Here is a 25,488-nt window from a genome sequence, read left to right on the forward strand (position 1 = left end):
TTGGTGTCAGTGGGAGGAATAGTGCCCCATCATTGGTATCAGTGGGAGGAATAGTGCCCCATCATTGGTATCAGTGGGAGGAATAGTGCCCCATCATTGGTGTCAGTGGAAGGAATAGTGCCTTATCATTGGTGTCAGTGGGGGGAATAGTGCCCCATCATTGGTGTCAGTGGGAGGAATAGTTGCCCCATCATTGGTGTCAGTGGGGGGAATAGTGCCCCATCATTGGCATCAGTGGGAGGAATAATGTACAATCATTGGCGTCAATGGGAGGAATAGTGCCCCATCGTTGGTGTCAGTGGGAGGAATAGTGCCCCATCGTTGGTGTCAGTGGGAGGAATAGTGCCCCATCGTGGGTGTCAGTGGAAGGAATAGTGCCCCATTGTGGGTGTCAGTGGGAGGAATAGTGCCCCATTGTGGGTGTCAGTGGGAGGAATAGTGCCCCATTGTGGGTGTCATTGGGAGGAATATTGCCTCATCATTGGTGTCAGTGGGAGGAATAGTGCCCCATCATTGGTGTCAGTGGGAGGAATAGTGCCCCATCGTGGGTGTCAGTGGGAGGAATAGTGCCTCATCATTGGTGTCAGTGGGAGGAATAGTGCCCCATCATTGGTGTCAGTGGGAGGAATAGTGCCCCATCGTGGGTCTCAGTGGGAGGAATAGTACCCCATCGTGGGTGTCATTGGGAGGAATAGTGCCTCATGATTGGTGTCAGTGGGAGGAATAGTGCCCCATCATTGGTATCAGTGGGAGGAATAGTGCCCCATCGTGGGTGTCAGTGGGAGGAATAGTGCCCCATCGTGGGTGTCATTGGGAGGAATAGTGCCTCATGATTGGTGTCAGTGGGAGGAATAGTGCCCCATCATTGGTATCAGTGGGAGGAATAGTGCCCCATCATTGGTGTCAGTGGGAGGAATAGTGCCCCATCGTGGGTGTCAGTGGGAGGAATAGTGCCCCATCATTGGTGTCAGTGGGAGGAATAGTGCCCCATCGTGGGTGTCAGTGGGTGGAATAGTGCCCCATCGTGGGTGTCAGTGGGAGGAATAGTGCCCCATCATTGGTGTCAGTGGGAGGAATAGTGCCCCATCATTGGTATCAGTGCGGGGAGGAATAGTGCCCCATCATTGGTATCAGTGCGGGGAGGAATAGTGCCCCATCGTTGGTGTCTGTGGGGGGAGGAATAGTGCCCCATCGTTGGTGTCTGTGGGGGGAGGAATAGTGCCCCATAGTTGGTGTCAGTGCGGGGAGGAATAGTGCCCCATCATTGGTATCAGTGCGGGGAGGAATAGTGCCCCATCGTTGGTGTCTGTGGGGGGAGGAATAGTGCCCCATCGTTGGTGTCTGTGGGGGGAGGAATAGTGCCCCATCGTTGGTGTCAGTGGGGGGAGGAATAGTGCCCCATCGTTGGTGTCAGTGGGGGGAGGAATAGTGCCCCATCGTTGGTGTCAGTGGGGGGAGGAATAGTGCCCCATCGTTGGTGTCAGTGGGGGGAGGAATAGTGCCCCATCGTTGGTATTAGTGACACAAATGATGGGGCACTATCCCTTCCACTGACACCAATGATACTTACCTTGCTGACTCCTGCTCCAGCCTGGGCTTGCTCTCTCCCTCTCCCATCTACAGCCTGCATACATGGCTGCAGCAGCAAAATTTGCACTTACCTGTCAGCTGTCTTCCTTCTCTGGCCTCTCTCTTCACTCGCTCCTACAGCTCCCTCGATCTTCTTCGATCTCCGCGCGCTGCCGCTCGGCTCCTCCTCTCCAAGCTCCACCTCCTTGCCGGTGATTGGCCGCCTGTGTGCCTCTCCTGAGCTACAGTTCCGGTGGCCAATCAGCGGCGAGGAGGCGGAGCTGTTGAGTGATCCCGGGGGTGTGGCCAGGTTACAGGGGCAGCATATCATCCCGCCCACAGATCGCCTGAGACAGGAGCGGTGTCTCGGTTCCTAAGACCATCGGAAATATGTGTTTTCCGATGGTCTTAGGCGACCCCTGTGAAATGGTCGTTCGACCCCCAAAGGGGTCGCGACCCCCAGGTTGAGAACCGCTGAACTAGAACATGAAATAATCCCCCCAAAAAATACATAGTACAAATGTTTATTGATCAAATACACATTCCACATTTATTTGGACAGCAACAAAAAGCTACATTCAATATCTTGGTGTGAAAAAAAAACAAAAACCACAGGATTGATGTTGCTAAAATAGAACGGTCCTGCTCATAAGGGCTTACAATCTAAAGATTATACTTATAATGAACTGTGCTTTCACAGGTTACAGCAGGAAACAAACGGTTAATATCACTTGGGCTTATTCACAAAACAAGCTGCAGATCGAAATATCAATATAAAAATACATACGTGCCAAAATAAAAACACCTCCCACCTCCCCAAATCCCCCACACATACATTTCTCACCATGTTTGTCTGAAAACTGCATTTCATTTTAAATAAAGCAAATTTGGAAGAGCAGAGCAATGGACATGTGTTAGGATTACAATGCAAAGATAATAAACACAATCATTGTACAATAACACACAAACACACCTTAGATGGAAGAACATGCAAAACATTTACAGCCCACATCAAAACACAGCGTGAGTGTGGCCTGGGGGCAATTCAACACAATATCTTTTCCTCCCCCAAACCACCACAGACAAGGACATGCAGAAATAATGTGCCTGTATAAGGCAAAAATCAGCCACAACTGCATCTCCTTATATAAGGTAGGCCACACCCACCACTGTCATTCATTTGGTCAGAGAAAGTGTTTGCACCTGATTAATTCTCTTCCCACCTGCGTTAACCCTTGGTATACAGGCCCCACAAATCAGAGTAAGAAAGAAAGCCACAGTGACATGTACCTGTGCAGCATACAACAGAACATTGAACAGGGATGTGAAAGGGAACCCTATTGGCAATATTTCTTGGCCCTATGGGCACAATTCACTCCAGATTATCGCATGAGTTAAGGCAGTCACATGACCACATCTTGCATGCAATACTGAAAATGTCAATTCACTTTTGCTAGTATGTGGCATTTCCCATAAATCGGAAAAACACTCAGGAAATCAAACATAAAAGGCCTTACACTGCGGTCTCAAAGCCGATTTAGAAATTGTGCGACGTACAGTGAAGATGCTGATTTCTTTACGATTTGCAAGACATCTGACACAGATATCTATGCAAATCGTCACAAAAGTAGTACATGTACTACTTTAGAAATCCGTGTCGGAAACGCACCCATGTGACTGCTCTAATAGCAGACAATAGGGTGCGACTTGGCATACGATTTGCAAGTCGCATGCCATGCAAATCGCATGCCAAGTCGTGTCCAGGGTGCACGATTTCAGGTGCAATTTGGGAATTGAAATTGTACCTAATATCCGATCTAATGAATGTGGATGTGAGTATCTTAACGTAGGCGATTTGCTGCAGCACAATTTCAAAAGTAGTTCTCGTCTAACTTTTTCAGCATTTTGTACTGATTTCACATATAGACTAAAATAGAAATCACAATGCAAAACACAATTGAAAACGCAATAACTCATTGGTAAATCTACAGAAAACACAGTGAAATTGCCAACAAAAAGCACAATTTTAAATCACATCTAGTGTGAACCAAGCAGGCAATTCAACAAAGGAAATAAATCTTTGAAGGCATGCGGTATCTGCATGCTCAGATAAGGGTCTGTTATGGATTTGGGGGGGGGGGGGACTCCATGCCATTATTTAATTTATTTTTTTTTAATCCATTTCTTTCGCTCACTCTTCTCATGGTTTGACAAACTTTCCCAAAAGGAGGTGGAGTGCAAACCAGCATTATCCAATCAATCATTAGTCCAGGCCCTTATCTCATCCCATCATTTGACATTCACATAAGGTGCTACTTTAAAGGTGTTTGAACAGACAAGGCCTTATTCTAATTCACATTTTAGGGATAATTTAAACAGAAAGCAAAGATGCTACCACCAGCACATGTATGTTAGGGTAGTAACACAGAGATCATGCAAATTCATTGCTGTGGGTGGGATTCAAACCAACAACCCTAGCGTTGTGAGACAGTAGTGCTAACCACTAATCCATGGAGCTGTTGAACACTAATCCTGCCTGTATTTCTGTGGTGTGAATCAATCCTAAATCCCTGGGCAAGGTCAGTGTAACTAGCCAGATATCTCAAATGCGACACAAATGTTGTGCTATGTTGCCAATTCTTATGTATGTTGGTTCTATGTATCCCAATACAAAGGAATGCAATACTAATACAGGTGTACCTCGGTTTACCATTGCCTCTGTTAATGTAATTTTTGGTTTACGAATGAAAATCTATTGAAAATAATGTCTCGGTTTACACAATTGTTAATAATTTTTTTCACAATACAAAGTGTATGCCGGTGCTGATTTTCAAATGCAAATGCCAGCCTTTTTTTTTTCTTCACTATAGTTCACAAGCTTAGAAGTCACTTTCCCCGAAGTTACAGAAAGCTTTGTATCTTTTAATAAACTCAAAGTAAACATTGTTTCCTTTAGGGATATAAATTCCAAGAAAACTTTCTCTTTTAGCTGGGGGAAGTGACAGGTGAATTTCTGAGCTACAGTGAAGAAAAAAAAAGGGAAAATTTACATTTAAAAACCAGCACCATAATAAATAAAAAACGGCATGGGGTCCCCCCTCCCATCCACACCAAGCCCTTCAGGTCTGGTATGGATATTAAGGGGGAACTCCACGCCGAAATTAAATAAAAAACAGCTTGGGGATCCCCCCAAAATCCATACCAGATCCTTATCCGAGCATGCAGCCCGGCAGGTCAGGAAAGGGGGGGGACGAGCGAGCGCCCCCCCTCCTGAATTATACCAGGCCACATGCCCTCAACATAGGGGGGTGCTTTGGGGCAGGGGGGCTCCCCCCCCAAAGCACCTTGTCCCCATGTTAATGGGGACAAGGGCATCTTCCGTTAGTGGGATAATTGGTCGGCCATTTTTAAGGATTTTGGCATATTTTGTTTATCAGTAAAGTTGTACATTTTTTTTTCCAAATTTACTGATAAAAAACAATGTGCCAAAATCCCAAAAAACGGCCGACCAATTAACCCACTAACGGCCCGAAAATCATTTGATTTTTTTTTTTTCGGCAGAAAAATCGGCCGATTTTAGACCCATCTATGGCCTGCTTTAGATGGGTCTAAAATCAGCCGGAAAAAAAATTGGCTGATTTTCGGGCTGTTAGTGGGTTAATTGGTCAGCCATTTTTTGGGATTTTGGCACTTTTTTTATTCGGTAAATTTGGATAAAAATCGGCCGATTTTGCAGATCGGCCGATTTTAGCGGCAATGATCAGCAAATTGGCTGATCTTTTTACAGATAAAAAATCTGCGCATGAGCCATGACCTGCAAGAAAAAGAAGAAGAAAATGAAAGAACAAAAAAAGAAGAAAAAGAAGTAAGAAAAAGAAAAATGCAGGCCATAGATGTGGCGAAAACTGACTGTTTTTAAAAAAAAACAAAAAATCGGTTGTTCAATGGGCCGACGTTACCACCAACGGTAAAAAAAATTGTCTGATTTTCGCCCCGTGTACAGCCGGCAAATATAATCGCGAAGTAATTACTTCTGTCCCTGCAGAGAGCTGTGCTATTATATTTGACATTAAAAAGTATAAAGGTTGCAACATTGTATCTACAGTGGGGATCGAAAGTTTGGGCACACCAGCTAAAAATTTGTATTAATGTGCATAAAGAAGCCAAGGAAAGATGGAAAAATCTCCAAAAGGCATCAAATTACAGATTAGACATTCTTATAATATGTCAACAAAAGTTAGATTTTATTTCCATCATTTACACTTTCAAAATAACAGAAAACAAAAAAATGGCGTCTGCAAAAGTTTGGGCACCCTGCAGAATTTATAGCATGCACTGCCCCCTTTGCAAAGCTGAGACCTGCCAGTGTCATGGATTGTTCTCAATCATCGTCTGGCAAGACCAGGTGATGTCAAGCTCAAAGGTTTTAAATGCCCAGACTCATCTGACCTTGCCACAACAATCAGCACCATGGGTTCTTCTAAGCAGTTGTCTAGAAAACTGAAACTGAAAATAGTTGACGCTCACAAAGCTGGAGAAGGCTATAAGAAGATAGTAAAGCGTTTTCAGATGTCAGTATCCTCTGTTCGGAATGTAATTAAGAAATGGCAGTCATCAGGAACAGTGGAAGTTAAAGCAAGATCTGGAAGACCAAGAAAAATATCAGACAGAACAGCTCGCAGGATTGTGAGAAAAACAGTTCAAAACCCACGTTTGACTGCACGATCCCTCCAGAAAGATCTGGCAGACACTGGAGTTGTGGTACACTATTCCACTATAAAGAGATACTTGTACAAATATGGTCTTCATGGAAGAGTCATCAGAAGAAAACCTCTTCTACGTCCTCACCACAAAAATCATCGTTTGAACTTTGCAAATTAACATATAGACAAGCCTGATGCATTTTGGAAACAAGTTCTGTCGACCGATGAGGTTAAAATTGAACGTTTTGGCCGGAATGAGCAAAGGTACGTTTGGAGAAGAAGGGGCACAGAATTGAATGAAAAGAACCTCTGTCCAACTGTTAAGCATGGGGTTGGATCAATCATGCTTTGGGGTTGTGTTGCAGCCAGTGGCACAGGGAACATCTCACGAGTAGAAGGAAAAATGGATTCAATAAAATTTCAACAAATTTTGGATGGTAACTTGATGCCATCTGTGAAAAAGCTGAAGTTAAAGAGAGGATGGCTTCTACAAATGGATAATGATCCTAAACACACCTCGAAATCCACGGGGGATTACATCAAGAGGCATAAACTGAAGGTTTTGCCATGGCCTTCACAATCTCCTGACCTCAACATAATTTAAAATCTATGGATAGACCTTAAAAGAGCAGTGCGTGACAGACAGCCCAGAAATCTCAAAGAACTGGAAGACTTTTGTAAGGAAGAATGGGCAAAGATACCTCAAACAAGAATTGAAAGACTCTTGGCTGGCTACAAAAAGCGTTTACAAGCTGTGATACTTGCCAAAGGGGGCAGTACAAGATATTAACTCTGCAGGGTGCCCAAACTTTTGCAGACGCCATTTTTTTGTTTTCTGTTATTTTGAAAGTGTAAATGATGGAAATAAAATCTAACTTTTGTTGACATATTATAAGAATGTCTAATCTGTAATTTGATGCCTTTTGGAGATTTTTCCATCTTTCCTTGGCTTCTTTATGCACATTAATACAAATTTTTAGCTGGGGTGCCCAAACTTTCGATCCCCACTGTATATGTATCCGACATCTATATCCGAAATGGATACAAATAGATACAATGTTGCAGTCTCTATACTTTTTAATGTCAAATATAATAGCGGAGCTCTCTGCAGGGACAGAAGGAATGTTTCAGCTGTCATCGGGGTTTCCCACTGACAGCTGAATTTTAAATTATTTCCGTGAATTAAATAAATAATAGAAAAAACAGCGTGTGGTCCCCCCTCTCATCCATACCAAGCCCTTCGGGTCTGGTATGGATGTTAAGGGGTAACTCCATGCCGAAAATTTAAAAAAAAAAAACAGCGTGGAGTACCCCCCAGTATCCAAACCAGACCCTTATCCGAGCATGCAGCCCGGCAGGTTAGGAAAGAGGGGGGGGACGAGCGAGCGCCCCCCCCCCTCCTGAACCATACCAGGCCACATGCCCTCAACATGGGAGGGTGCTTTGGGGCAGGGGGGGCTCCCCCCCCACAAAGCACCTTGTCCCCATGTTGATGGGGACAAGGGCCTCTTCCCCACAACCCTGGCCGGTGGTTGTGGGGGTCTGCGGGCGGGGGGCTTATCAGAATCTGGAAGCCCCCTTTAACAAGGGGGCCCCCAGATCCTGGCCCCCCCCTACGTGAATGAGTCTGCGGTACATGGTCCCGCGACTCATTCACAAAAAAACAAAGTGTGGTGTAAAAAAAACACAGTACAGGATCTTTGACAAGTCCTTTATTAAAACAATGTCCCCCAAAGTAGATCCAACGTCAATCGCGGCGGTGGCAACCCGAAAAAAGAAAAAAAAAGTTCCGGTCCCGTCGGAGGCTTCCAGCCGTCTGAAAAAAAGGCTAGCTGACAGTTCTTAAATAGGTTAGGGACGGGGCCAGCCAGGGACATCATCCGAGAAACCCCGCCCCATGTAACATCATTGATGTCACATGGAGCGGGGCTTCTCGGATGATGTCCCCGGCTGGCCCCGCCCCTTACCTATTTAAGAACAGTCACCCTGTCTCTCCACTGAGGCTAACTAGCTGAATGCAGGAGACAGTCTGACAGTTCTTATATAGGTAAGGGGCGGGGGGAGGCCGGGGACAGCAAGCATGTGACATGGGGCGGGGTCACTCGGATGATGTCCCCGGCTGGCCCCGCCCCTTACCTATATAAGAACTGTCAGATTGTCTCCTGCATTCCCACATGTTGAGGGCATGTGGCCTGGTATGGTTCAGGAGGGGGGGGCGCTCGCTCGTCCCCCCCCTTTCCTGACCTGCCGGGCTGCATGCTCTCGGATAAGGGTCTGGTATGGATATTGAGGGGGACCCACGCTGTTTTGTTTTTTTTTTTTTTTTTAATTTTGGCATGGAGTTCCCCCTTAATATCCATACCAGACCTGAAGGGCTTGGTATGGATGAGAGGGGGGACCCATGCTGTTTTTTTTTTGTTTGTTTTTTTTATTGCGGACCTTTATTTTTGCAGTCAGCTGTCAAAATAAATATTATCTAGACCTTTGAAATAAGTAAAATCATTACAGAAATAATTATAAAGGATAAGAAACAAAAATAGAATCACTAGAACTAAGGAAATCAAATTAGAATACATAAAGATATGCCTAGTGCTGTTTGTTAAACACAGTAGACGCAACAGAGTGTCGGCTGTCAGAGGAATCCACACTGAGATTTACTATTGAGCAGTGGCTAAAAAGCAAGCGCCCACAGAGGACGTCTAAAATGTGTTCTGCACATGCTCAGTTATATCGGCCAAAGACACTGCACGGGCGTCTAGTTTTTTACTGTGTTGATTTGCTTTAAAAAAACTATTTTTAACACATTCTTAATTTTTTTTGAAATGGCAGATATTGTTTAAAGTGAAGTCCTGATATTTGGCAAAGCAAATTTCAAAGTGAACATGTCTCTGCACTGATTTTTCATGGTGTTAGACATGCCTCTTAGCAAGTCTGCTTTGTGAGTCTGATTCCGGGCGTGTGTCTCATTAGTAAATTCGATTGGGTGTCTACTTATGGACGCTGCTTAATAGTAAATCTCATTGCGGGGTAAAAGTAGACAGTCGCTCGTAAAAATTAGACGTTCGCCCACGGAAATGCGCCCAGGCACAATAGTAAATCAGGGCCCAACTGTCCAAATAGGACCATAAGTATGGAAAAATAAAAAATGTGAATCCCTGAAAGGGATCAATATCTTCATGCAAAACGTGACCACAGACAATGGCTAAATTAAGCCATATACATACTACAGTGTGACATAAAGTGGATCCCTGAATGTGGGATCAAATTTTCACAATAGTGCCAAGTGCCATAATGATATATCAAATGCAAAAAAATGTGATAAATAATACAATCACATCAACTTAAATGGACCACATAAAATAGTCCAAAAAAACAAGTCCAAACAAAGTGTGTGAACACCTAAATATTCCAAATGCTTCTACGTGCAAGTGATATTGTGGATGTGCATGACCACCGATTGGAAATAATCCGTATGTGGCTAAAATACCCCCTCACCTCCTTGAAGCGACCCTCAAAGGGCCAAAATGCTTTTTTGTAATTAAAGCCAGGGATCTTCTCTAATGAGGCTCTCTCACGTTATGGATACCCATTCAGGTTGATGATATCCCCCTCGATAGGAACAGCCAGGTCCCCTCCAGTATAATGCAGCCAGCTACCAACTCACATCACAGGTAGGGTATAGAAAGAAACCTCCCATAGTGTAAATCAGTATTTATTAACTCTCAAAAATTTAGAACAGCCAAATGCCCACTCACAATATATGAGAATATATCAAGCCTTACACCTCATGCTAAAGGTGTACTTGCATGGGTACATTGGGTGCAGCAAGATGGCGTCCAAATGCCCACTCACAATATATGAGAATATATCAAGCCTTACACCTCATGCTAAAGGTGTACTTGCATGGGTACATTGGGTGCAGCAAGATGGCGTCCACGCCGGAAGTACGTCACCACGCTCGTGTCCTACGCGTTACGTCACGGTGACTTCATCAGGGCCTTAATTGCCTCTTCTCAGCACAGAATACCTTCAGTTCAGCTAATCTTTCCTCATAGCCAAGCTCCTCAATACCTCTTATCAGTTTGGTGGCCTTTCTTTGCAGTTTCTCCACTTCCCCAAAATCTTTTGGAGAATTGGTGCCCAAAACTGAACTTGATTTTCTAGATGAGGTCTTGCTAATGATTTTTGCATGGACAAAATTATGTCTGTCTCTTTTTGGAATCTATACCTCTTAATCCAAGAAAGTATTTTGCTAGCTTTAGAAACATCAGTTTGGCATTGCATGCTATTGCTAAGTCTATGATCTACCTGTGCAGATCCTTCTCCACCTGACTCCCACTGCTGTTCTCCTCCTAGAATATATGACGCATGCAAGTTTTTAGCCCCCAAATGCTTTCATTCATCAACATTAAGCCTCATTTGCCATATAGCAGCCCAATACAACAGTGCACTGAGGTCAATTTGTAAGTTGGAGACACCCTGTAAAGATAGCTTGGTGTCATCCGCAAATACTGAAATGGCACTTTTAATCCCAAAATCTACATCACTTATAAATATATTAATCATTAAGGGTCCCAACACTGAAACTAACAAATTAAATTCTCTAGCTCTTGACGATCGCGGCAATACCATATATTTGTATGTTATTTGTTGTTTGTACCCGTATTACAGCTCAGAAACAATAGTGCGCATTTTTGTTTTTGTCTTTTTTTTTTTTTTTTACTTAAAACACACTGACATTGACACTAACTGATACCAATTTTTTTTTAAATCCTGACCTTTGACCTTGACATTTGACCCTGACCTTGACCCAAACACTAACCCTGCCACTGAGCTAGATCAAACCTTGATCTAGGTATTTTTTATTTTAATTTTTAATATTTATTTTATCTTTTTTTTTTTAAAAACATTTTTTTTCCCTTTGTCAGGAGTTAGAGAGATACAATGTATCTCTCTCCTCCATTCATAGAGAGAGAAAAAAACAAGGGGGCCGGGCTGTACAGTGACTGATCACTGTGATAGCCAATCAGAGGCTATCATAGCGATCATGTGACCCGGAATTGGGAGTCCCGGGTCCTGATCGTTAGAACGGGACCCGGTGCTCTCAGTGTCACCGCGGTCTGTGCTGGAAGCATGCCATGCAGCGCTCCCAGCACAAAGACAGGTACGCAAATATGCGGCCCACGGAAAAAAGCCCAGTTCTGTGAGGTCGAATATTTGTGTTATGTCGGTGTCAAGGGGTTAATCAACACCATCAACTGTGGAAGAGAGTTCCGCATTCTTACCGCTCTGACAGTAAAGAACCCCTTAGGTGGTTTAACAGCTTCTCACCCAACTTCATTGAGTTGGCCATGGGTCCTCTTAAGTGACTGAGAGTGAATATTTTCTCCCTCTGCCCTAATCACCATTGAGATATGTCTATTGTTATCATATCTCCTCTTATAGTGTTACTAAACCCACAACAGTAAAATCAGTCTGTATACGCAGTAAAGCATGTTTGTTATACTCACTGTGGAAGGGGTTAATCTTCTGCATTGTGTAAAAAGGCTGTTTGATCCTTTCTTCTCTATTCCTCCCCTTTTTCAAGTGACCACCTCTTATCTCCTGATAAGACAGACTGAACCGTAGGCATTTTGCACATGCTCAGTTTAGTGTGTATTGCTAGAGAGGTTTTTTTGTTTTTGGGAGAGTGCATGTGATCAGAACAGGGCCAATTAGCACTGGTCAGACAGAGGTCAGGAGTTTTGCATCCTCATAGAGAAGAAAGAAAACACTGCCTACAAGCTTTAGCTAGTGCTTGGCTGAACACTGATAGAAGTCACAAGACTGCTATGTACTGCGGATGAGAAAAGGTATTTAGCAGTTTATATTTGCTAAAATAATTTCATTTTCATTTTGTGTATACTGTGGGAGACCAGATATAGTGGATGCAGGGTCCTGGGTTTAGTAACACTTAAAGCATTTCTTCTCCATGGAGAATAAATGTAGTTGTGCCATGTAACTGAGGTTCTCCAGCCCCCTTTTTAGCTTTGTTTCTCTCCAGTTCCAGCACATCCTTCCTGAGGACTGGTGACCTGAATTGGACACACTCAGGATGTGGCAAGACAAGAGTTTTTTGTAAATTTACACTTTTATCCCTTGAGTAAATACACTATTTAATGTATGCCAATAGTCTGCTAGCTTTGCTTGCTGCAACTTGGCATTGCATAGTATTGTTCAGCCTGTGATCTAATAGTACCCCAGATCTTTTTTTCATCCTGGATTCCCTCATAGGTGGTTGAAGGGATTAGCCCCTAAGTTTGATGTCCCACCATCTTGTCTCTCTCTGAGCCAAACTTCTTCCATCTTAAAGAATCAGTATCCATCTTAAGTAAGTATTTTAAAAGAATTGACTTTCTTGTCTTAAACGGTAATTTGTCAGGAGTTAGGAAGTTCCTCTTTTTTGTCCAGGTGCAACTTCCCCTTTTTTCCTTAGCTAGCCTAAGACTGAAAGTCTGTGGTGGGCTACATCCTGTTGAAAGAGTATTAATAATTATAAGCCAACGGTAAAGAGGAACTGTCTGCTTTCTGTGATGTTCAAAAGTTCAAGCTTGACGTATATACTAATAATTAACATATATGCCAACTGATTGGGCATGACTAACGTATGTAATATTCTAATTGGTTAAATGCATACCTGTCAATTGATTGGTTCTTATATTTCTATGCATTGTTTTAAGTTTCATATATAAGTTTAAACACGGAAGAATAAATTCAGTTCATTCTGAGATACTACCTTGTGTCTGTCTGCCATTCCTTTGTGTCTCAGGTGAACTCCAGATCTGAGGGTAATTGCTGGTCAATGCCAGGGGGCTGACGGGAGTCAGTGCAGAAAGGAACGAGAGTCAATTCCTTTCAATTGGGGGCTCGTGTCCGGGATGAGATAATCATCTTTTCGGGTAGGTAAGATTTTTTTGTCATTTTTGTCAATTGGTCTGTCTTGCCGGTAAAGCTCTGATTGAAATCTCATGCCTTTAGGTAAGCACTGGACTCAAGACGCCAGTGGCCAGGCGCAAAAGTGCTGTGGGAAGCACAAGGTCTTTTGGAAAAGACCAGGAGCAGTTTTGGGAACTGCACAGTCTCTTATGAGAAGAGATTGAAAAGAGTTTCTCTGAGAAAAAACCAGGAAAAGCCCGGGGTTGACCAGTATTGCCCTGCAAACCTTTGCTTTTCTTCCTATCGCATAGAAGTATAAGATAATTTGTTTGTGTGACACAAGTGCCCAGGTGGTAAAGTGTATGGGCCAGTGTTCACTGAAGGTATTGTCAATTTCCGTGTGACATGCCCCACCCCACCCAGATAAGCCTTATTGGTTGATGATCTGGGTGAGGTGATTGCGTGGTAACGCCGAGTTGGGTGCCTATGTAAATGTTTTGTTTAAATTGTGTTGTAAGTTTGAAAAGATTGGCAGAATATTATTAGAAAGTATTGTACACCCAGGTTATAATCTTCACTTTTATCAGTCACTAGAGAAAGACTAGAGAAAGTATCTTAGGTCCAGGCATTTTTATAGGATAAATTGTCATTACAGCCTATAGGACAGATTTGTGATACAGATATATTCAAGTGTAAAATATGGGGAGAAGTCAGAGTAGGAATAAGCCCCCTCTCCCAAATGTTGGTGAATCGTGTATAGATTATGTAGCCCGTATCTGTGGGACAGATTATTCTTTAATTCACCCCTGGGTAGATAGATTAGCAGAATGGAGTGAAGTAATGGGCAGTGTGGATCCATTTCCCTATAGTGGTGATAATGATGTTTTTCATATGGATATGGTCAGGGGACTCTGTCTGGGAGAAAAACAGTCATTCCCATGGTACGAGGGAGACCCCATGTGGGACCCAAGATATATGGCCAGAGGTGGACAGAATTGGGTGACGTTTGCTCCGCTTTGGTTTTATAGGAAAAATAAGCGGCAAAAGAAGGCCGAAGTTAGAAATAATGATGCAGCAAGAATACATTCATTAGAGTCAGAAATAGACAGATCCACACACCCTCTCATGTTACTCCCTCCACCGTACGGTTATCCCACCCTTACAGAGGAAATTGTTGATTTCCTAACCAACCATTATGTAGTCCAGAATCCTATTCCCACTGCACCTCCCACATCACCAGTCTTAATATCTGCACAGACACACCAAATAACTGGTGCAGTTCAGATTTCTGCCACACAGCCTTTTACAGTTCAAACTCCCGAGGATTCTCAGAGTGTAGTTCAAACTCCTGCCACACATGAAGCCACAGGGAGAATTGTCACTCCAATTACTGAGGAGGATTTATTTTTTGAAGAATCCTCGGGTTCAGGTTCCCTGGTATTAAGGGAGAGTGATAGTCTGGATGTAACAGACATCCCGAGTTCACCACCTGAAACAGTATGTGGAGAGAATTCGCTGAAAAAGTGGAAAACTCTCTATAAGAACAGGTGGGAAACCCACCGACATTTTTAAAGCACCACCTTTTTCAGTTTTTTTGTTTTGCTGCTAGAGCATTTATTCAAAATCATACCCAATTGTCCAGTTGATTTGTTCTCTTGGGAAAGCTTAGTATTAATCTAAAACTCTGGGAAAGGAGGTATTGTAGTTTAATCTGCCGGGATACCAACTGTCCCTGTTATGACAGTGTTTATTGAAATATGATCCCTCACTCTCTGCTGGAACAATATAAAGTTTGAGCAGAAAGTTCCTTGGATGTGGGATTCATTTCCTGCACTCCAATACAAGGCCACACTGTGTTTCATAAATAAGGCCCTTTTGTTTAAAATACAGGAGGAAAGAATAGTGTCCATGGTGGAGCATTTGTTTCAAGGCAAGAATCCTTGGAAAGGTGATTTCACCATACAACAGCCCAATATATCTAGTTGAGAAGCCAGACGGTTCTTACAGATTTGTGCAGGACCTGAGGGCTATAAATGCTCTTGTAACTCTCATTGTCCCAATAGTACCTGACGTACCAATACTCATTTCCTCCATCCCACCTGATGCCGAGTTGTTTTTTTTACGGTGATTGATTTGACAAATTGTTTTTTTTTAGCAAATTCCTGTTGTTAAGGAGACATGGCTAATTTTTGCCTTTAACTTTAGAAGTAAAAGTTTTATCTGGAGTGAATTTCTCCAGGATTATACTGTAGTCCTCCAGGCCCCAAGCCATGAACTCCTAGCCATGGTTTAGTTGGTTTCAGTGCGGACAGCCAGCCAGGTGGAGTGTGTATCTTATATGTGATCATAAAGTGTCTAAGCAAAGTTATAATGGTGTTAAGAAACTGTTGAATACCTTGGTTTTGTCCTCACAAAAGGTGATAGGAAATTCAGTCACAAAGAGAGCTGCGGCTCTTATGGGTCTGCCCCGCCCATTGACCAAGAAAGACATGCTTACCTTTCTTGACATGATTGGTTGCTGCCTCCAATGGATACCTGACTGTTCCTACTATGACAGTATTTTGAGACAAACCACAGGTTCAGAAATGTCAGATCTTGTGAAATGGTTAATTGAAATGTGTAATGTTTTTGTGTATCTGAAACATGCTATGGTAATAGCCCCTGGTCTTGGTCTGCCCGCATATGATCAAATGTTTTATCTGTATGTTAGGGAAAATTGTAAAACTATGTCAGGAATCCTGGCTTGGGGAGCATGGAGGTACACTCCGCCCTTTTGTTTTGTTTTTTCTCAAAGATGGTTCTGGTACAGGTTCAAGGCATGCCTGTGTGTCTCAGAAGTTTGCTATTATTTGTGATGGTGATTCAAATGGCTATGTCATTTACTCTTGGACATGAGACCACCTTACACACCACCATTTAGTGAATATGAGGTTATACTGTTGTTAAATCCCAAGTTGAGAATAAAATATATTCCTCCCACTTTAGATCCTGCTCCAATTTTAAATGTCACTGTTAGATCAAATATTGCAGTACATTTGCTACTTCTAAAGATATTAAGGGGAATGTAGTTAGTGTGACCAAAGTTCCACTAACTGGACTTTGTGTCACAAGAGGGGAGACCATGTATTCTAGAAGCTAGTGCACCTCTGTTCATCTTACAGTATCATGGGGTAGGTCACAGCTCACAGTATTATGGGATAGGTCACAGGGGATGGCAGGTTACATGTGAACTGCTGGATTTTTTTCATCCCTGGCCCCCCCCTTTATGGTAAAATCATATGTGTCTAGATGCATTACATACATTAGGAACAATCCTCACAAGGCAAGACATTAACATTTTTTATCCGCTCACAGGTAGATTTTACACACATGCCAAAAGTAGGAAAAGGACAGGAATATTTTTGGGTAATTGTGGATATGTTTAGCCGCTAGGTGGAAATGTCCCTCAGAGTTCAGGTATAGAGATAAGGATGATTCCTTCTAAGAAGACAGGTTACCCCCCCCCTTTTTTAGGTTTTAATGGATAGGCTCTTTCCCACTCCCTGGGCCAGACAGCCACTCATGGTAGAAAGAGGGGATTTAGGATTGATTCAGGAAGAATATGTGAGAAAGTTTATTGAAAGTTTGGACAAGGTTGAAAGAAATGTTGCTGGCACTTTTCTCTTTTTTTCACAGGAACCAACTCGTTTCCGTGATCGCTGTCACTAGGACCGCTGTTCTGACTGAGGATTCCAAGGCCTGGATCCATGCCAGATGTGTGAAAAGAGTAAACCATACCCCTAAGAAGCAAGACAAAGACACAGATACAGAAGAAGCTGCCAGAGAAGTCCTGAGAGATTGATTTGAACCACATGGAGTGCTTCGTCAGCCCTGGAAACTTCAACCCATCCAGAGAACTTGAACTGAATGAATCTGTAGCAAATGACAAACAATTCCAAATCCCTCAACAAGCCAACCCAGGTGAAACCTTGCATCAAAGGTTCTATGGCCTTTGGGTGGCGTTGCTAATTATCAACTCTTTTATTTTTTTGATGGGCATAATACTGAACAGTTTGGCCCTTTATGTGTTCTGTTTTCAGACCAAAGTAAGGACACCCTCTGTTATTTACACCATTAACTTGGTAGTGACAGACCTTTTAGTGGGTCTCTCTCTACCAGCACGAATTGTTATGTATTACCGTAATGTAGAGACCTGTCATATCTGCTATTATGTTCACAGTTTTACGTACTCTGTGAACATGTACTGTAGTATTCTTTTCCTGACCTGCATCTGTGTTGATCACTACCTGGCCATTGTGCAAGCCAAAGCCTCACGCAGATGGAGAAATCCCAGTTATGCCAAATGCATCTGTGTTTTGATTTGGATATTTGCTGTGATTGTAACTTTCATCATACTGACCACAACGATTAACCACAAACATTGTTGTTTTTTCCAGCTACTTATGCTGACAGGTTTTGAGTATTTTGTTCCTTTGGTGATTGTTGTTTTCTACACCCTGCGGATCATGTGGACTTTGTCCAAGTCAATACAAATGAACCAAAGCCGAGAGAGACGGGTGAAGGCGGTACAGCTCCTCATAATGGTGCTGGTCATCTTCACAGTCTGTTTCACTCCCATTCATGTTAGTCAAGTGGTTTTCTGTGTCCGCAGTGAGGTGTCTCGGGATGTCATCCTCATTGTGTACCATGTCACAGTAACTTTGAGTAGTTTTAATAGTTGTATGGATCCCATTGTCTATTGTTTTGTTACTAGCCATTTCCAATCCGCTAGGAATAGTATTTTCAGAGAACAACCGTCACCAGTTCCTTTTAACAGTCCCTGCCCCTGCCGTAGGCAGCTCGCCCTGGGGGCTAGGAAAATACAGGAGTAATGATGCAATCAAAAGATAGATTAGGCATTGAGACTGGTTCCCTTTTTCAGGAAAAAGAAACTAATATGTTCTGTCTAATTAGAGTGTACAAAGATAATATCACTGAGAAGGAATGTACTGATTTGGTTAAGAAAATTCCCTGTTACCAGATTATATAATTTACTTTTAAGTCTCTAAACTAGTATCAGGAAATTTTGCCTGATTTGAACATAGTAATGTTGTTACAGAATTTGTCTGTATTATATGGGTACAGTTTAGCGGGAATGTAAATTGGGTTAACTACATTGGCTATGGTTAACAAAAGTTTGGTAGAACCATACTGTTTTTGATATGTTATTAGCTGATAAAGGGAAAGTATGTAAAATGTTTAACTCCTGCGGTTGTATTCTTATTCCCCATAACATTGTTTCTGATGGAAGTATTATTAGAGCCCTTCACAACCTCCAAATATTGTTTGAAGAATTAGCTGAAAGCTCAGGAGTGGAAAATCCACTGGTCAGTTTATTTGAAACCTGGTTTGGTATATGGGGAACCCTGATTACCTACTAAGGGCCCCAGGTACCAACCTGTGACTAAGGTGTAAGGTCACGTGTGTGACCTAAGAGGGGGTTTGAAGGGATTAGCCCCTAAGTTTGATGTCCCACCATCTTGTCTCTCTCTGAGCCAAACTTCTTCCATCTTAAAGAATCAGTATCCATCTTAAGTCAGTATTTTAAAAGAATTGACTTTCTTGTCTTAAACGGTAATTTGTCAGGAGTTAGGAAGTTCCTCTTTTTTGTCCAGGTGCAACTTCCCCTTTTTTCCTTAGCTAGCCTAAGACTGAAAGTCTGTGGTGGGCTACATCCTGTTGAAAGAGTATTAATAATTATAAGCCAACGGTAAAGAGGAACTGTCTGCTTTCTGTGATGTTCAAAAGTTCAAGCTTGACGTATATACTAATAATTAACATATATGCCAACTGATTGGGCATGACTGACGTATGTAATATTCTAATTGGTTAAATGCATACCTGTCAATTGATTGGTTCTTATATATGAAACTTAAAACAATGCATAGAAATATAAGTTTAAACACGGAAGAATAAATTCAGTTCATTCTGAGATACTACCTTGTGTCTGTCTGCCATTCCTTTGTGTCTCAGGTGAACTCCAGATCTGAGGGTAATTGCTGGTCAATGCCAGGGGGCTGACGGGAGTCAGTGCAGAAAGGAACGAGAGTCAATTCCTTTCAGCGGTCCCCCCTAGCGAGTAACTTGTGCCCCTTTGTTTTATTGAGGTCTTCTAAAGTTTCTGTATCTTGCTGTTTGGTTATTGCATTGCTTCGCTTTGTATCATCAGCAAACACTACATTTGAGCTATTTATGCCAACCTTTTTATCATTCATTAATAAATTAAACAGAATTAGTCCTAAGGCAGAGCCTTGGGGCACCCCACCTACCACTCCAGAGCATTCAGAGTTCATCCTATTCATCACTATTCTTTGGACGTCCATGCCAACAGCCCTCCAATATGTAAATTGAGCATTTATGGGGAACTGTATTGAATGCTTTTACAAAATCCAGAATCCCCTTGTCCACAGGCCTTCCTCTATCTAGATGACAGCTCACTTACTCATAGAATGTTAACAGATTGGTTTAGCAAGAACTAATGTTCATACATCCTTGCTGATTACCACTGAAAATTTTCATAAGCAAATTCCTGCATATAATCCCTTATCATACCCTCCATTAGTTTACATACTATTGATGTTAGGCTGATAGGTCTGTAGTTTCCAAGTATACAATATATTTTGGCCTTTTTTTTTAAATATTGGTACCGTTTTTTTGTGTCTTCGCCAAACACCTGATACAATTCCAGTCACTAAGCTGTCCTTAAAAATTAAGAATAATGGTCTGGCTATAACATGGCAAAGTTATTTGAGGACTCTGTGGTGTAAGGCATCTGGTCCTGGTGATTTATTTGCATTAAGTTTTTCAAGTGTTTTTGGACACTGGCTTCTCTTACCCACAAGAGTGCATTCCATGTTTATTTACTGACAATGCAGTATAGATTATTATACCCCCTCCTTTTGCTTTGTAAAAATTAAGAATTTTAATTTTAAACTTGTTGCCCATAGGAATATATTTTACAGTGTGTTCGCATAGTGATTTTGAAGAAATCCCATTTCTGTTCTGTGTTCATTGATGCCAATATTCCCTAAGTCTAAGTCTTGAAGAGCAGCCCTCAGCCTTGGGAAATGTTGCGCTCTTAAAGTTAAGTGTTTTTATCTTTTCAGTATGTGCTTGTTGTTTACAGCTAACATTAAAGTGTTACTAAACCCACAACAGTAAAATCAGTTTGTCTATGAAGTATAACTTGCTTGCTATACTCAATCTGGAACCTAAGGGGTTATCCTCTGCATTGTGTAAACAGGCTGTTTGATCCTGTCTTTTCTGATTCTCCCCTTCTTCCAGAGTCCCCAGTCCAGCTGCTGATAGTACAGAGCCATAGGAGGCACTCTGCACATGCTCAGGTTTGGTGTGTATTGCTAGAGTTTTTTTTGGGAGGGAGAGTGCATGTAATCAGCACAGGGCCACTCAGCACAGTCCAGACAGAGGTTCAGGGGTCATGCAGCCTCACAGGACAGTCAGAGGTGAATGAAAACTTCTCCTACAAGCTTTAACCAGACACTGATAGAAGTCACAAGACTGCTATATACTGCTGATGAGAAAAGGTATTTAGTATTTTATATTTACTAAAATAATTCCCAAGTTCTGTGTACTGTGGAAGATTGGATATAGTGAATGCAGGGTCCTGGGTTTAGTATCACTTTAAATGAAATCATGTTATGGTCACTGCTGCTCAGATTTTCAATGTACATTAGTAATAAGCAAAGCATGGTTTGAGATTTCAGGTCCAGCAGAGCATCATTCCTAACCAGGGAAAATTGTCTTGTAATAAGTTTATATATGTCTGCCCTTTAACCATTCCAACAGTGCCATTACTCCAGCCATTTTCAGGATAGTTAAAATCCCCCATTATCATCACTGTCCCAGCCCTTACAGCCTTTATTATCTGTGCAAGTAGCCGAGTCTCCACCTACTCGTTAACACTGAGTGGTCTATAACAAATTCCAATAATTAACTTTGAAGTATGCACATCCATTTGCAGTTTCACCCATCATGCTTCAGCTCCATCACACTCTCCATCAACAAGGTCATCTTTCACACTCGCTTTGAGGTCACTTCTCACATAGAAACAGACCACCACATCACCACCTTTTAATTTTACCATGTCTCTCTGAAAGAGTGCATAGCCGGAAACATCAAAAGCCCATATTTTAAAATGTGCCTTGAAAGTTAATTTATATAGTGGAAGTGTCAGGACCTGGATCTAAACTCGGGACCTCTTCTGTGTCTGGCAGTAATTCCTTTTACTGAGCTATTTGAGATGCTGGACATCTTCCTGTCTGATCTCTTAAGGCAGCCTTGCCTTGTATCTTGTTTTTTCTTGAACCTTGGACCCTTTGTTTCTTCCATGAACTCCCTATTAAAGCCATGCCTTTGCACTTCCTGTTTAGCAGATTATTGTGTACTATGTAATATGTAGATATTAGCTTTTGGAGCCCTGGTTAGAGGAGTAGTTTAACATAATACCAACTAATCCCAGCTGTGTTGCTGCAACTTTTCTTATTTCCAAGTAATAAACGTATGCAGTGTTGAATATTTCATACTCTCTTTGAAAGTCTGCAAAAGATTGAAAGGTACCAGTACAATACAACATACAAAAATATTTAATCTCATTGTGGGCCCAAAAGGGTCCATTTCACAATTTTAAAAACTCCCTCAATTGTGAATTATGCCAGAAGGGGACATTTAGAAAATATTTGACATCACAATCAGACAGGGCTACCTTAGCAATATGGAAAATGTATAGTGTCATACAAAGCAATTCTAATGTCTTTGCATACAATGGGGTGTCTCCTCTGTATAAGAGTTCTCAGGGATTCTAAGGAAGTTAAATAGCGCTTTAGTGGCTGTAAAGGTATTCGTTTCTGGGAAAACCACCAATATGATTGGGCAAGCTGAATAGCCGAATAGTGCACCTGAAGGTTTAATAAGGACATAGCCCCTTCTGTCGAGGGCAACTGCAAGGTATCTCAGGATTTAATAGCTGGTTTATATTCCCATAGGAAGGAAGAATGGAATCTATTACCTTAAATTTACACTTGTATATTGGAGAATGAATTGGTATATACAAAAAATGAGGTAGGAAGATCATCCTAAAGATATATTAATGTGACTTAGAAGGTTTAAGTATGAAGGGGCTGAGGTTATTAAAAAAAAGTTCTGTTGAAAAGGCTGTTGTACTATAAATTCAAATACCAGAAATTATAAATTATCCACAGTGGTCAGGAGATAGGACCCTGAGTTTTTCCAGTGTATGTGGAAGCTAAAAAAATGTGCAAACTCCCATATCAAATAAAGTAACCTGTCTAGTATGCCTGTGGGCTTGAAAGAAAGATTAACATGTCATTATAATATACAGTAGCAAGCCGTTCTCTTCCAAACTATTAGTGTCACTAAAAGCAAAATGTTTTTTTCTTTCTTTTTTTAGTTTTGGATAGAGTGGAGAAGGATTAGAATATGTCAGTGCACTACAAACAGTTGGCCTGTGGACAAATTCTCAGCGTCCGCTGTGGATCGCTGTAGCTCCTCCAGAGTTACCTTGGGCCTCTTAGCTGCTTCTCTGATTAATGCTCTCCTTGCCCGGCCTGTCAGTTTAGGTGGACAGTTTAGGTGTCTTTAGTTTAGGTGGTCTTGATAGTTTTGCAGTTTTACCATATTCTTTCCATATTCCGATGATGGATTGAACAGTGCTCTGTGAGATGCTCAAAACTTGGCATAGTTTTCTATAACCTAACCCTGCTATAACCTTCACCACAACTTTATCCCTGACCCGTCTGGTGTGTTCCTTGGTCTTCATGATGCTGTTTGTTCTCTAATGTTCTCTAACAAACCTCTGAGGGCTTCACAGAACAGCTTTATTTATATTGAGATTAAATTACACACAGGTGGATTCTATTTACTAATCAGGTGACTTCTGAAGGGAATTGATTTTAGTTAGGGATATCAGAGTAAAGGGGGCTGAATACAAATGCATGCCACACTTTTCAGATATTAATTTGTAAAAAAGTTTGAAAACCATTTATCATTTTCCTCCCACTTCACAATTATGTGCCACGTTTTTGATTGTAACATGACAAAATGTGGAAAATGGGGAATGGTATGAATACTTTTTCAAGGAACTGTATATGGATAGTTAAAATCCCCCAAAATGACACAGCAGATCACCGGTAACCGATCACTCAGAAAAGTACTGCCAATAACCAGCAATTGTCCGGGGATGGATCGGCATTGATCATCAGTGCCCAGCAGTGCCACCCACCTGTGCCCATCAGTGCTGCCCACCTGTGCCACCAGTTGGTGCTGTCAGTTAGTGCCGCCTATCAGTGCCCATCAGCGCTGCCTATCAGTGCCCATCAGCGCTGCCTATCAGTGCAGCCTCATCAACGCACATCAGTGAAGGAGAAAAATTATCTGTTTGCAAAATTGTATAATAGAAACAAAGAAAATCTAAATTTTGTTTTGCTGTTTTTAGTTATAGCGCAAAATATAAAACACCCAGCTGTGAGTACATACCACCAAAAAAAAGCTTTAGTTGTCTGAAAAAAAAAATGATAAAAATGTCATATGGGTGCAGTGTTGCATGACCGTGCAATTGTCACTCAAACTGCAACAGCACTGAAAGCTTAAAATTGGCTTTGGCACGAAGGGGTATAAGTGCCTGGTAGGCAAGTGGTTAAATAACTTTAACCAATGTTTTTATCTCTGAATTTTTCAGTTTCAGTCAGAGACAGGGGAAGACAGCCCTCTTTAAAAACATGTTTTTTTGTAACCTGGTATGTCGATGGAGGATCAATAACTTCTTATATTGAGTATATCATTCAATGGAGAACCCTTACGATCTTGTACTTTATTATAGGAGAAAAAGAGAATTGCCATCCTCCGTGGTGATAGGGCATCTTAAAAATAGTTGTTGCTGTGAAGAAAGGTAAGTAAAGCAATTTACCCTAGGCAATCATACAGCTCTACAGGGGTATAGTGAGACCAGAGGCAACTCTAGGGTTGGTGTCACTCGGTGCGGTAACACGTGGTGTCACCCCTGCAGAGGTAGGTGGTCCCTGTCGTGCACACACAGCCTGGCTGGGCTCTTCCCCTCCCCGTGCCCCTGTTGCACCTCCTGGAGTCCCAGAACAGTAGTTTATTTCTATTACAAGGGATGAAAAACATCCCTTGTGATAGCATGGGCCATGACAGTTCCTGTTTGGCAGTTCCTCTGGCCTCCCAATGCATTCGATCAGACACAGATCATTCTGATCACTTGCATTGGGACTGCATAGAGCCTGGTAAAGGCGTCGGTGGCAGGAGGGGGAGGGATGCCTTTCAGCTGCCTGTAAAAAGTAACCCAGTGGCTTGTTAGTCCCAGATTACTTTTATCTTGTGCAAAATGAGAGAGGGAGGAGAGAGGAGAAGGGAGAGGGGGAGGGAGGAGAGAGGAGAAGGGAGAGGGGGGAGGAGGAGAGAGGAGAAGGGAGAGGGGGGAGGAGGAGAGAGGAGAGGGGGGAGGAGGAGAGAGGAGAAGGGAGAGGGGGGAGGAGGAGAGAGGAGAGGGGGGAGGAGGAGAGAGGAGAAGGGAGAGGGGGGAGGAGGAGAGAGGAGAAGGGAGAGGGGGGAGGAGGAGAGAGGAGAAGGGAGAGGGGGGAGGAGGAGAAGGGAGAGGGGGGAGGAGGAGAGAGGAGAAGGGAGAGGGGAGAGGGGGGAGAGAGGAGAGGAGAGGGGAGAGGGGGGGAAGGGGGAGGAGGAGAGGGGAGAAGGGGGAGGAGGAGGGGGGAGAAGGGGGAGGAGGAGAGGGGAGAAGGGGGAGGAGGAGAGGGGAGAAGGGGGAGGAGGAGAGGGGAGAGGGGAGGAGAGGGGAGAAGGGGGAGGGGGAGAAGGGGGAGGGGGAGAAGGGGGAGGAGGAGAGGGGAGAAGGGGGAGGAGGAGAGGGGAGAAGGGGGAGGAGGAGAGAGGGGAGAAGGGGGAGGAGGAGAGGGGAGAGGGGAGAAGGGGGAGGAGGAGAGGGGGGAGGAGGAGAGGAGAGAGGGGAGGAGGAGAGGAGAGAGGGGAGAAGGGGGAGGAGGAGAGGGGAGAGGGGAGAAGGGGGAGGAGGAGAGGGGAGAGCGGAGAAGAGAGAGGAGAGGGGAGAAGGAGGAGGAGGAGAGGGGAGAGCGGAGAAGAGAGAGGAGAGGGGAGAAGGAGAGAGGAGAAGGGGGAGGAGAAGGGGGAGGAGGAGAGGGGAGAAGGGGGAGGAGGAGAGAGGGGAGGAGAGGGGAGAAGGGGGAGGAGGAGA

The 25,488-nt window shown here is 42.9% G+C and overlaps 2 protein-coding genes across 7 annotated transcripts in view; one reads left to right on the forward strand and one right to left on the reverse strand.

Annotated features, from left to right (window-relative positions):
• Window positions 1-25,488, reverse strand: part of LOC149459085 (latent-transforming growth factor beta-binding protein 3-like) — a 999,560-nt gene that overhangs the window by 208,409 nt on the left and 765,663 nt on the right. The gene's annotated exons all lie outside the window — the stretch shown is intronic.
• LOC149459086 (G protein-coupled receptor 20-like) lies at window positions 17,039-18,058 on the forward strand. The gene has a single exon (XM_089681648.1). It carries the CDS (start codon window positions 17,039-17,041, stop codon window positions 18,056-18,058), a length of 1,020 nt encoding a protein of 339 aa, XP_089537774.1.

This window comes from Staurois parvus, unplaced genomic scaffold, assembly GCF_062004578.1.
Source record: "Staurois parvus isolate SC_StPar_1 unplaced genomic scaffold, SC_StPar_1.0 ptg000275l, whole genome shotgun sequence".
In the NCBI taxonomy this organism is placed as follows: domain Eukaryota; kingdom Metazoa; phylum Chordata; class Amphibia; order Anura; family Ranidae; genus Staurois; species Staurois parvus.